General features: G+C 36.1%; 1 protein-coding gene across 1 annotated transcript in view; it reads left to right on the top strand.

The window, feature by feature from the left end:
• Positions 1-14,196, top strand: part of HCN1 (hyperpolarization activated cyclic nucleotide gated potassium channel 1) — a 383,048-nt gene that overhangs the window by 272,751 nt on the left and 96,101 nt on the right. The window contains exon 4 of the mRNA XM_041747243.1: positions 548-766. Coding sequence (XP_041603177.1) covers positions 548-766 — 219 coding nt within the window. The remainder of the gene's footprint in view (positions 1-547; positions 767-14,196) is intronic.

Here is a 14,196-nt window from a genome sequence, read left to right as displayed (position 1 = left end):
AAATACATTGCTAGAAAATGACCAGATTTCCTAGAAACTTTGGAATGAGCCCATCTTAGAATTTTTTTTAAAGATTTTACTTATTTATTCAGAGAGACACAGAGAGAGAAGCAGAGATATAGGCAGAGGGAGAAGAAGGTTCCCTGTGGGGAGCCTGATGTGGGACTCAATCCCAGAACATCTGGATCACACCCTGAGCCAAAGGCAGATGCTCAACTATTAAGTCACCTAGGTGTCCCCATTCTTAGCATTTTTATATGACATTCACACCATTGTCCCAAAAGAAATTTTAGTTTTAAAAACAACAAACCTAAAACTGACTAGGGATGCATAATATTAACAGGAGATTGTTTCCTAGTGGTAGGCAGCTTTGAAAAAAAATCACGTCATTTAAGTAGTAATTAAGAAGGAGTGTCTGTGTAAATGTCCCATAACAAGGATGTTTCTCCATACTCATTCTATAATGTTTTTGTTTATAGGTCACTCTTACTTTTTATTCTGCTTTAGTGATGGCTCAGCCTGTCTTCTTTTTTCTCTTCTGTTCTAGAATGATTCATGGGGAAAGCAGTATTCATATGCACTCTTCAAAGCTATGAGTCACATGTTGTGCATCGGGTATGGAGCCCAGGCCCCAGTCAGCATGTCTGACCTCTGGATTACCATGCTGAGCATGATTGTTGGGGCCACCTGCTATGCCATGTTTGTTGGCCACGCCACAGCTTTAATCCAGTCTTTGGATTCCTCAAGACGGCAGTATCAAGAGAAGGTAATTTGTTTTATCTCTGATATGTTCAATCAGCTAGGTTGTAAATCAAATTAATAGTGTTCAAGGTAACTAAACTACTACTCCATCAAAAATATAATGGAATAAGATGTATAAAGCAGGAACACACTATCAGTTTTGACAATTTGAGATTTCTTCAAGATGCTTGTCATAGTTTTCATTTGTTTCCAGTTTCTTTCTTGAATAGCATTTTTTAAAATCTGAATTGACATTCACAGAAAGTATAGTTATATGTTTGAGAATGCATGATGCTGATCTAAAGTATTATCATTGATCATTTTCTATCATATTTCAACAGTTAAAATAATATGAAGCCTACTCTAGTATATGTTAGAAAAATATGTTAGCGATTAAATGGAAATAGGCAGCTATTGCACATGTCCCTCTGTGTTTCTCTCCATTATTTTCATAATTTATATTATAAATCATATGCCTAGCTGAACATATGTTGCTCTTATATCTAGACAAGTCACCCCACCCTCTCGTCTTAAAAATGCACATTAACAGCTGCTGTCATGCATTCTTATGCACAGTGTGTTAATTAAAATGATTGCTGCTCTAAACTTTTCTTCAAAGAGAGAAGAAAAGTAAATATGTTAAATGATATATTCATTGGATTCTTTTATCATATGCTGAAATATTTTGTGTGGGACGAAACTTTGGATAATCGGACAGTACGTACATAATTGATCAGACATCATTAACTTTCGGGACAGACAAATAAGAATATTTCATAGCTGAAGGAAGGATTTATAATGTAGAAGTTTAGTTGAACAGCATGGAGTATATAGTGTACACCTTGCAAAAGAGCATTTCTGAAAGTAATGATTAAAATACTTATAGAATACCTCTCCTCGTGAGTGATAACAGACTACACTCATAATTCCTTACAAAATTGCCAAAGATTGTTTCACTTGTTGTTTTATTTACAGAAGTTTTCAACACTGTAATCACACAATAGGAGAAAAGGAACCCAGTTACTTTATTTCCCTTGAATGTAATTACACTGCCACCAACTATTGCAGTGAGCAAGTTGGCATTGTATTACTGAAGCAATGAAAAGATGAACCACAAAAATTGCTTCTAGGTACATTTTAAAATAGAGCCTTCAATTAAATTGGAAAGAACAAAGCACATAGTAAAGGAGAGGAGACTTTATACAATGGTGACTTTGACTGAAAATTTATACTCAAAGGAATTTGGGCTAACTATATCAGGATTTAAGATAAGACTAACAAGGTATATGTTTCTATTATACTGGTTTTTCTCTTCCAGTTGACGTTGTTTTTTTTTTTTTTAATGCTCTTTTCCCATCTCCCTTTAGTCTGCATCATTTGTACATGTTTTTCATAAAAACAAACAAATCTTCAGTTTCCAGTATTATATTCAATACCATTGTATGTCATAGTAAGTGAATTCACCTATTTTTATGTTTTTAGACCTGCTTTATAAGCTAAGAATAACTTGGAAACCCAATTTATTCAACTATGCAATCATAGACATTTATAAGCAAATGTATTATGATGCCTGCCATAATTCATCATGTTCTTGATATTACTAAAGTAGTCTTTTGTTACTTTCTTTTTTCTTTTCTTTCTTTTGTTACTTTCTGACATATGGAGCAATCTAATCAGAAAGAGCTGGTTATAGGTGTATATATATATGGGTTTGCTTATTCTGGATGTTTCATATTAGTGCAATTGAACTATACATGACCTTTAAAGTGTTTTCAAGGTTCATCCGAATTGTATCATGTGTCAGTGCTTAATTACCTTTTCTTTTTTGGTTCATTAATACCCCATTGTATGGATATATCCCATTTTGTTTATCCATTCATCAGTTGATGGATGTTTGAGTTGTTTCCTCCTTTGGCTATTGTTAATAAAGCTGCTGTAAACATTTGAGTACAAGTATAATGTGAGATCTTATGTACCAAGGAGAAGAATCGCTGGATCATTAATAATTTCATGTTTAACTTTTGAAGGAACTGGGTTTTTTGGTAGTTAATATTTATCTGTAGGTGTATTGGAACCATCTGCCATGAATGACTGTAAAATTGATATTGATTCTATTCTCACTGCCATATACCCATTAATAACATATTTTTGATGTAAAAAAAAAGTGAGCTCCAATACATTCTAAATAGCCATTCAGAATGCACTGGTGTTCAACCCACCTAACCTACCCCAGAATTCACTCCTAAACATACCATTCTATTGTCTCTCCATCACTCACCAAACTGCGGGGCTCTAGTGAAAGTGTTGATCCAAATCTGGTCTACTGCACTTGTCTACTGCAAGTCATCCAGCCCATTGTGCATGTTTGGAATCTCAGAGTCATTTAATTCTGCTTTCCTAGGGAACATCTGTTCATTCAGAGTCTCCCAAACCCGAAGTTGTTACGTCATCCTAAGCAGTAGCAGTTGGTCCTCTGATTATGAGATCCCTACCTCCACAATTTACCAATGGTGATAATCTGTCAGGGCTAGAGTATCATCATCATCATCATTATCATCATCATCTTTTCTCTCTTGACCAAAAAATTGCAATGATGTTCACCCTGTAGCATTGCAGATTAAATTCTAACTTGAATCACAATGTATGCTGCTGATTTCATGGGTCATCGTGTTTTGTGTTCTATGACATTTCAGAGAGTAACATATTCCCCTTCTGTCAGATGTGGAGACTTTATAGTGTGAGACAGGTGGCATTTAAAATATACCTCTCTTGATGCTCTGCTCTGGATCATTAGCAAGCTTCCTACTTTCTATAACCAGCATATTGAATAATCTCAACTTCAGAAATAACCAAAAGAGATCATATTTTTTTTGTTTCCAGTTGTCACTTTGAGTTTATTTAGCAAAGGTCATCTTTTCTGAACAACATCAAAAAAATCCCTCCCCCAGAACTTTTTGGGGCAAGAAGCCAAAATGAGGAAGGTAAACATATTCCAATGGAATAAACATATTCCATTCCCCTCTCTCCTATTAGGAACTTCTGTTTGTTAACAGGGAAAAGACACAAGGAGGGGGGAAAAGGAAGGGAAGAGGCAGTTTTAATCATCTGCTACATTTGTTAAGCTGGTATCCTTTAGTGGGTATGGCAGATGGTTAGAGCTGATGCTTCCTTTATAAGATCCTTTAAGCTCTTCAGGTAAAACCCATTGAGTCTTTCGCCTGTACTTCCCTAGATGAGGTCCTGCAAATTGAGTAGTTACCTCTAACCTTTTTCTGCTCTGGGCTTCTTGCTCTGTCTGCCAAGAGATAATCTTGGATAAGACCCAAGATAGAATGCTGGCCCCACTGTATGGCTCAGGTCTGGTCCACAGAGAAACACCCCTACATCCTTCTCTTAACCCATTCCTCACTAATCAGCTATCTCCATCACCAAAGCAATAAAGAACCTGTGTCTAGCCTTCTCTAACTCCTTGGCAGGATCAGACCCTGTCTACAAGTTATTTATGGGTTCTCTCATATGTGACTCAATCCCCAGACCCGTGTCTCCCAACTATGTGATCTTATTTCAGAGATCCTCAAGTGCTTTTCTTGAAGCTGTACCTACAGGTCAAGTGTTAGAAGTTATAGGGGGCTGGGAAAAAGACTCATAGCAGAACAATCCCTCTCTCTGAAGAAATCCGCTCACTAATCCCATCAGGAAAATTCTCCCTCTACCCTCCTAGCCTCTGTGGAGCTTTGATGGAATTGAGACCTCCAGGAGTCTTGATTCTTGGATCACATGTGCACCCTGAACATTTAACTTGTGTTTCCCCTCCATGCAAAACTCCCATGTATTTTAATTGATTGGCATGTACTTTGGAACATATCTTTCTAGACAAACTCCCCAAAGTGAGTATTATATATATATTTTTAACTGACCTTGGGTAGTTACTCTCTTTTCTAGGTAAGTCTGGACTTCATCTAGTCTTCAGGGGATGAAACTGTTTTTAATCATACTGTGTCTTTATACTACCACAACTTAGTTCTTATACTTGGGCACTCCTGGGAACCTACTACTATTTTTAGACTTGTCATTCTCTTTCCTGTCATGTAATTATAGTAATAGCAGCTTTTAGGTGTGCAGTTTTTCCTCTGTAATAAGCAAGAATTTTAACACAATACACAGTATGAATTTAGAATAAGAAATTTCCCACTCACCTTGGTATACTTGATGTACATGAAAGATTTTTTTTTAAGACACATTTATTGAGCATCATGATCAGACTATTACCTGTAGCAATCAACAAGATGATGCAAAAAAAATATCTACATTAAAACCTTTTGTTAGGATGGTTATACTTTCCACAGAACAGAAACTAAAATGACTTGTTGTACACATTTAGTCACAAACACAGTCCTTGAGTTTTTTGCACACACACATGAGTATTGTTTAAAACATGTCTTCTTTGTAGCAGCTAGGCCCTGCCACCACTCTCCTTGGCTGAGTTCACAAATCTGTTGTAACCTCTAGCTCCCCTGTCATTTCTATGGTTCTCCTCTCCTGCTAAGCTAAGGCAGTAATGAAAACCTCTGCCACTGCCATAGGGGCTGCTGCTCCTGGAACCACCTTAGCCACCTTGGTTTCATGGTTTGGCAGAGTATTGGCCTCCGCCATCATAAGAGCCAGAGCTTCTGCCTCCAAAAATTTTCTCCAAAATCATTATACTTTCCACCACCTCCAAAGGTGTTCCCATCTTTACCAAATCCATTATAGGCATCTCCACTACCACCATGTCCACTACCACCTCAGAAAAGCCACCATGCCCCCTGAAGTTTCCTCCATGACCAAAGTTGTCATTCCCACCAAAACCACCTCCATGACCACCACCAAAGTTTCCAGAACCACTTCAACCTCTTTGGTTGGATGGAGCACTAGCCATCTCTTGCTTAGATAGAGCTTTCCTTACCGCATAGTTGTGGCCATTCACAGTGTGGCATTTTTGAATGACACTCTTGCCTCCAGAGCAGTGGTCATCAAACGTTACAAAAGTAAAGCCTGTTTTTGTGCCCCTACTTTGGTCAGTCATGATTCCTATCACTTCAGTGTTCCCATACTGTTCAAAATAAAGTCTTAGGACAGCCCAGGTGGCTTAGCAGTTTAGCGCTGCCTTCAGCCCAGGACATGATCCTGGAGACCCGAAATCGAGTCCCACATCAGGCTCTGTGCATGGGGACAGCTTCTCCCTCTGCCTGTGTCTCTGCCTCTCTCTCTCTCTCTCTGTCTCTCATGAATAAAAAAAGAAAACAAAATAATATCTTAGAATATGTTCTTCAGTGTCTTCTCCAATGCCACCAACAAAAGTCTTTTTCACAGTAAGTGGGCACCAGGTCTCTGAGAATCTTCTCTTGAGACAGCCTTCTTTGGTTCCACAACTCTTCCATCCACTTTGCGTAGCCTTGCATCCATGGGTGCATCCATCTCTGCCGCAGTGGCATACATGATAAGCCTAAAGCCTCTAGAGCACTTGGTGTTTGGGTCTCTCATTTCCACATAATCTGTAAGTGTTCCCCGTTGCTCAAAATGGTTCCTCAGACTTTCATTGGTTGTTTCAAAGCTCAAATCTGAGACAAACTTCTGCAGCTGTTCAGGATCTTTGGGAGACTCTGATTTAGAAATGACAGCAATGGGAGGGATGACTTTAATGATGCTCACTCAGCAGTGTCCATGGGCAGAAATCCATGAAAGGTTTTTAATATAAAATTTGAATATGACCAAAGAATCACTTTAAATATAAGAGGAAATTATCAAATTGAAATATTTTTATACACTGAATAGCTTTCTGGATCCAGAAAGTAGAGTGTATAAATCCAAGACAGGTGCAGCACTGATTCTTTTTTTAAATAGACAATGCTTTGTCTAATGGTAGAGCATAAGACAGTGAGCCAGTGCTACTCTAGGCTTCAAATATTGATTATGTTCTATAAATTTTTAAAGTGTCATATTCTCAATTTAATAATAAGAGATTTAAAAGCTAATTTTATCTAGAAGAACAATGATAAAATTTTCTTCATCTCCACAAGAGATTATATGATGCTCATTAAAGATCCTTTGGAATAAGAAGGTATGGCTTAATATATCTAGTCTCTTAATCATAGAATGAGTTGTATATAATCCTATATGAAACTATATCAAATTATATAATTTCATGTAATCATACCTAAAACATAATGTTTTAAATCTAGTCCAGGCAAATATATTTTCTTGGTTTTAGTTAAAAATCCATAGATCCTTATCCTTATCCTTTCCTTGTAAATGAAGAACTATAATCAGCACTTTCACATACATTTCTTATTCCATAGAAATCTTTTTCTTTTCTTTTTTAATCAGTCTAATCTTCCAAATTCGTATAAGCTAATGGTATGACCAGAGACAAAAGGCTAAGCACCAAGATCTGCTCTCATTTTCAATCCACTCAAATCTCATTCGCAATAAAACAGATTTCACATCAGCTAGAATAAAGTTAATATGGTTAATATAGACATTGTCTTGGTAATATGACCTTCAAAAATAATTTGAGTAGAGGAAGAATGATGCAAATCAACTCTTAAACTCTTATAAAACTCTCAACCAAACCTCATTTCCAGCCAGATAATTATTGTTCTCTCGACAAACCAAATGAGTCTGTCTTGTTAACATCTTTATAAATTTTTACCCCCCCTTTATATATTTTTACCCCTTTCACTGTTCACATTGGTTATGCCCTTCCCTTTGGAGGGCTGTGACATCTTCACAAATCATCTCAACCTATAATAATCTTCTTATTGTGTATATTTTATCTGTCCAGAGGAGTATAAACACCATATTGGGAACGACTGTGTCTAGCTATCGTGTAATTCAGCCCTATACATAGAGACCTTGGTATTTTGATACTGAAGACACAAGAGTACACAGATGAAACAATGAGGATTTAGAGTGTTTACAAGTCCAGCCTTTATTCCAATATGAGTAGTAGTAGCAATTCACAATTTGAACTTTTCTGAAGGCTGTCACTTGAGTGTACATGACCATATCTTTAAAAAATATTTGTTGTTATTTATTTACTTGTATATAAATGTATTATAAAGATATTGTCTCACATGTTATAGGAAGTACTTGCTAATGTGCATATGTATTTAGCTTAAACACAGATAAAAACTTAAATTTAAGTATGTTTTCCCCTCTGGAATTTTGAGATTGATTTCTCTGTAAGTAAAAGGTATATTATCAAAGTGCTCATCAGGGTTGATGTAATTTCTTAGTTTCTGGGTTGATCAAGATTGTGTTCTCCTTTAGGACATGCTGGAACCCATTGTCTCAAACAGATGGATGGGAGAGTTTATCACTGCCATCCTGTAATTCTGAGTCTTAAAAAATAAAATAAAATAAAATAAAATAAAATAAAATAAAATAAAATAAAATAATAAAATAAAATAAAATAAAAAGAGGACTATGACCAGAGCAAAAGAAAAAAATGGAGTAGTGACTACAGTAATGTGCAGGTAATTCTACTACTCAGTTAAAAAGAAAAGAACAGTTATATCCTGCTTTTTAACCTATTTTTATTATCAAGAAATTTAGTCAGCTGAGGTGCTAATTTGATTTACTGATTTTGTAGGCTATGATATTATTTGTTTTCAGAAAAGCAAAGAGGCTTTGAAGTTATAATGATCTTGACCTGAGAAAATCAAATTGACCCAATGCTTAAATTAAAAATGGCTCAATGCCTTCATTTTCATCGGGAACATTTTTAGGGGAAAGATATAGCTCTAAAATGCATGTGCATTCAGTAAAATGTTTCACTTGCTTTTCTTCCTTATTCGTAAAGGCTTTCTTCCTTCCTTTACAAATGAGAATGCCATGAGCACAACTCCCACATGGTTCCTTAATTAGTCAGAAAGATTTCCAATTCCGCTATACCATATACTTTTGCTTCCCAGGAGCTGAATTTAACGTACTCTGGTATGTTAAAGTGGTAGTACTGCCAAATGTTCAAAAGCCAAGGAGATCGTACGACTGGGACTATCTTTGAGATTTTCTCCTAGGAAAACAGCAGTGCAGTAGCCCTTGGGTTAGCTTCATGTGGCCTCTTGAGCTGCTAACAAATCAGGCTCCTGGCAGAATGATAATACTTTACATTTTCAGCTAAGAAAAAGTTTTCTTATATTAAATAAGTAGTGTTATAAAGATAGGGATAGGTAAAGGGTAGGCATTTGAGCCTGTTAATTTAACTAAGGTGAAAAATAGAATTTTGCCAATTGAAAATCTCTTATACCACTAATTTTCAACCAACCTTTGTATTTTAATATATTCCACTGGGAGATATGGTATCCATTTTTACTCAGTGATACTTTCTGTACCAGTATTTTACATTATAGGCTAAAATTTCCCATATATTTACTGTTAGTATTCATGGTTTCAGGACTGTACAAAGTGGTAAAAATTGGTTCTTAGCAATCTTTCACTTAATTCTTTGCAGTTTACATTTATCATGTATAGCTCATCCTACAGCTTCCTGTCATAGCTCTAAAGTAGAGTCACATTTTATACCATTTTTCTTCTTTGATTGATCTATTGACTTAATTTTTTTAGAAATGTTTGAATTTTCATTTGAATGTACTCCCTGAGTACTCCCTGAAGTTCTCTTTCAAGTGTGTTGCTATCTTGTATTTCTGCTCCTTACATATCATAAGACATAAATACATTATTAAACTCTCACAGAGCAGAAGCTTGGTCGCCAGGGATCCACTAATCTGACAAGGACCCAGAATGGATAAGAATTACTGAATGTAATTTGCATTTATCTAGTCAGATCATTGGGGCCCATTTGAAATGGGCCTTGAAGAATTCCAGGGGAAATCAGGCAGAGATAGTCACTATGAGACAGATGTCCAAGAATAGAGCCCTAATTTTGAGAAAACTCTTGGCAGACAGGAATGAAATGTGCAAAGGCCCAGAGGTGGATATGTGTGGGAATATTGAATTGTCTAATTTGAATAAAGCAAAAACTAACTTGCTAGGGAAAACTGTGAAATACGATTGGGTTATAGTGCATCTATAATAGTTTTGAATATGGAAATGATGAGATTATACATTGGGAAAAGGCTATCCATTGCAAAATTTTAACAATGGGATATAGTAATTGAAGCTGTCTTATGGTAAAATAAACCACAGCAGTGCATGACATATGGTGTACTCTTAACCTAGATTGTAAGTTCTGAGATCAAATAGACAAAAATGCTCGCCGATAGATTAATACAACATGTTCTACAGGAACACAAATTGTAAGTTGGCAGGGACACTGATTAATAAAACCCTTGGAAATGACATTCTTTCATAAGGAATTGTGATGTAGGTAGTCTTCAGAGGTAGATTTTATGTGAGTCAGATCTCAAATAATCCATTTTTTATCTATTCAATGCATATTTATTAAACCTTACTATGTGTCAGGCCTAGTAGTAGATGCTAGGCACACAACGTGGGCAAATAGATATGGTATATTCCCTCATAAAGTTTCATATAGTACGGTGGGTGGGGGTGGGAGGGAATGTGACACTCAGTAACAAGATTCATAGAAAACAATAAATTATTATAAAAATTTTAAAGTGCTATGAAGGGAAATGTAAAGACATGATAAGAGATTCTTAAATCTCTTAGACTTCAGCTCGATTCATATGAGATGCAGTGGGGATGAGAGAGAAGAAAAAAATGATATTTAAGAAGAAACCTGAAGAATGAGTAGAAAGGAGATAGTGAAGTGAGCAACATGGGGAAAAGCACTGAGGTGTGAAAAAGTTTGCCACGATTCAGGAACAGAGAGAAAAGTGCGATTAAAGCAGAGAAGAGTGAAATGGTTCTGGATGAGACTGGAGAGATTAGTTTGTGTCAGATTAGGTGGAACTTCATAAGCTTATTTAACCATATTGTACTGTAGCCTAACTGCTATGAGAGTCTAGTAAGAATTTGAAGCAGAAAAGTTAGATTAGATTTGATTTGAGATTTTCCAAGAGAGTGTTCAGTCAACAATATGCATAATAGATTAAAGGAAAGTGGAAATGGCCAGGTATTCTTTGGTATTAGGCAAATGGGCTAGTGCTAACTTACAAAGACCCAGATAGGATTTCAATTTTAGCAGGTGAAATATTAAACAAGGTGGAAATATTAAAGAGGCCATTCCACATTGAATAAATACTACTTAGGGCAAATGCTGAGCTGCTCCACGGAGGACATTCAACAGTTCAGTACCCAAAGAACTATAAGATCTCACTAATAATGAAAGATGGGAACCCAAGTGAGTGGTATATATACAATGGAATATTACTCAGCCATCAGAAAGGATGAATACCTACCATTTACTTTGACATGGATGGAACTGGAGAATATTAGGCCAAGTGAATTAAGTCAATTGGAGAAAAACAATTATCACATGATTTCATTCTTAGGTGGAATAGAAAGAGTGAAAGGGACTATAAGGGAAAAGAGGGAAACTGAGTGGGGAGAAATTAGACAGGAAGACAAACCATGGGAGACTCCTAACCATGGGAAACAAACAAAGGGCTGCAGAAGGGGGGAGCGTTTGGGATTGGGGTAACTGGGTGACAGGTACTAAGGACGGCACATGATGAGATGAGCACTGGGTGTTACTATATGTTGGAAAATTGAATTTAAATAAATATTTTTTAAGATAAATTATATACTCATGTACCAATAATTTTATTTCCTCTGGCTTTTCGATTGTGATCTGATTATTCATTCTGAATCACTAACATGGATTTTCTCTGCCATTTTCAATGAAACAAATACTTTGTTTTGTATAAAACAAAATGATACCAGATTTATCACAGTGTTATAATTCACTCTCTAAAATCAGACTTTTTTCTCTTTGAAGAATGTATGAAATAAGTTCAAAATTCATGAATTTTGTTGTTTTTGCTTAATTTTAATTCCAGTTTAGTTGACATACAATGTTATAATCATTTCAGATATACAATATAGGGACTCCACAATTCTATACAGTATTCTGTGTTCCTTCACCTATTTCACCCATCTACCCACCCACCTCCCCTCTGGTAACCATCAGTACTCTGTAATAAAGAGTCTATTTTTTGGTGTGTGTGTGTGTGTGTGTGTGTGTGTGTGTGTGTCCATTTGTTCCAGTGTATCATTCAAAGCCATAGTTAACTTGTTGGTTTTCTGTTTAGGTGACCTGTCCATTGATGTAAGGGGAGTGTTAACATCTCCTACTATTATTGTATTTCTTTGGATTACTTGCTTTACATTTTGTTTTTTATTGTTTTGTTTTGTTTTGTCTTGCTATTAACAGTTTTATGTATTTGGGTGCTCCTATAGTGGGTACATAAATATTTATAATTGTTATATCTTTTTGTTGGATTGTTTGATGATTATATGGTGTCCTTCTTTGTCTCTTGTAACAGTCTTTGTTTTGAAGTCTATTTTGTCTGCTGTAAGTATTGCTACTCCATCTTTCTTTTGACATCCATTTGCATGATAGATGTTTCTCCATGCCCTCACTTTCAAACTGCAGGTGTCTTTAGGTCTGAAATGAGTCTCTTGGTAGGCAGCATATAGATGAGTCTTGTTTTTATAATCCATTCTGACACCCTATGCCTTTTGATTGAGCGTTTAGCCCATTTACATTCAGAGTAATTACTGATAGATATGTATTTATTGTCATTTTATTACTTGTTTTGTGACTGTTTCTGAAGATTTTCTCTGATCCTTTATTATTTTCCTTTTTCATGGTTGGTTGGTTTACTTTAGTATGTCATATCTTCTTTATCCATTCTTCTATCCATGGACACTTAGGCTGCTTCCATATTTTGGTTATTGTAAATAATGCTGCAATAAACATAGGGGTGTATATATCCTTTTGAATTAGTGTTTTCATATTCTTTGGGTAAATACTCAGTGGTGCAATTACCAGATAATATGGTAATTCTATTTTTAATTTTCTATTTCCATAGTGACTGCACTGGTTGCATTCTCACCAATAGTACATGAGAACTCATGAATTTTGAACTTAGTATATTGATAGTGTGAACTTCAAATACAAAATAAGTACTTCTACTATACAAAAGAAGCGAGTCTAAACTGCTTTGATGCAAAAATATTTTCAACTTTTTTCTGACTATACCAATATTTTACTTAAAGGGTACAAACATATATTCAGATAATAATATAAGATAGATGATTACGTCTCACATTCACTGCTTTGGTTTTGCCAAATAAAATTATCTTAGAATAATATATTCAATTTAAGATATTTCTTACTGTCTTCCTACTTTACCAAATTACTATTAAAATTAATAAGCCAAAAATTTGAAAGTTATTTAAGCAATTGAGGAAAAGTCACCATTAAAATACTTAGTACTGGGACACCTGGGTGGCTCTGCAGTCTGTCTTTGACTCAGAGTGAGGTCTCAGAGTCCCAGGATGGAGTCCTGCATTGGGCTCCCTTCATGTAGCCTGCTTCTCCTTCTGCCTCTGCCTCTCTCTCAATCTCTCTCTCAATCTTTCTCTCTCTCTCTCTCTCTCTCTCTCTCTGTGTGTGTGTGTGTGTGTATCTCGTGAATAAATAAAAAATCTTTTTAAAAATGCTTTAAAAAATAAAATACTTAATATTATCATATTTAATGGGAAATAATCTTCATCAGTATTGCAGTTGTATTAAGTAATATTTAGAAGGGATTCTACTAAATGATACAAATAGATTATTTCCACTTTTTCCTCAGAGTGAATAGATTGCTAGTAATAATGACTCTCTGAATTACTGGGGCCCCCACTGCGCACCTCGCCTCTTCGGATCCAACCCCTTCCCACGGGCAGAGGTGGCCCACCCCAGGGGCCAGCCATCTGGGTCCTTGAGGCCCCCATCTGCAGGAAGAACAGGGGTACTTTCCCTCAAGACGGCTGGCGGGCCTTCCCAAGGAAGGACGGACTGCCCACACCTGCGGCGCACAATTAAATTTTATTTTTGCTGAAAAAAAACAAAAAACAAAAAACAAAAACAAACTTATTCCACCCTTGAAGTTAGCAGAAAAACAACATCATAGAAGCAAATAGAGAGCTGCTAAAGGTAGGTACATGGGGAGGAAGAAAACAACAACAACAACAACAACAACAACAAAGAATCCACAGCAAGAGCAGAAATGGGAAAATGATATAACCACATTCCACAACTAAAAAGCCAGTCCCGTGGCACAATGTAGTGTAGAGCCATGCCGTGTCTGCCTGGGTAGCTTTCAACTGATTTAGATAAGGCTCTAGTTGGAGGATTCCCATCCTGCATCTGGGCTCCAGTTTATTTTGATCAATTTATAAAATGTATTTTTACTACAATGAGAGTTCCTCTGTTTTGATGACATATGGCAGGCAGATTGTAAAGCTGAGCCAGTCCTATATGAGAATTTTGGCTCACAC

This window comes from Vulpes lagopus, chromosome 3 (assembly GCF_018345385.1).
Source record: "Vulpes lagopus strain Blue_001 chromosome 3, ASM1834538v1, whole genome shotgun sequence".
NCBI lineage: Eukaryota > Metazoa > Chordata > Mammalia > Carnivora > Canidae > Vulpes > Vulpes lagopus.
Note: the sequence above shows the minus strand (reverse complement) of the source record. Positions and strands in the feature narration are given on the sequence as shown.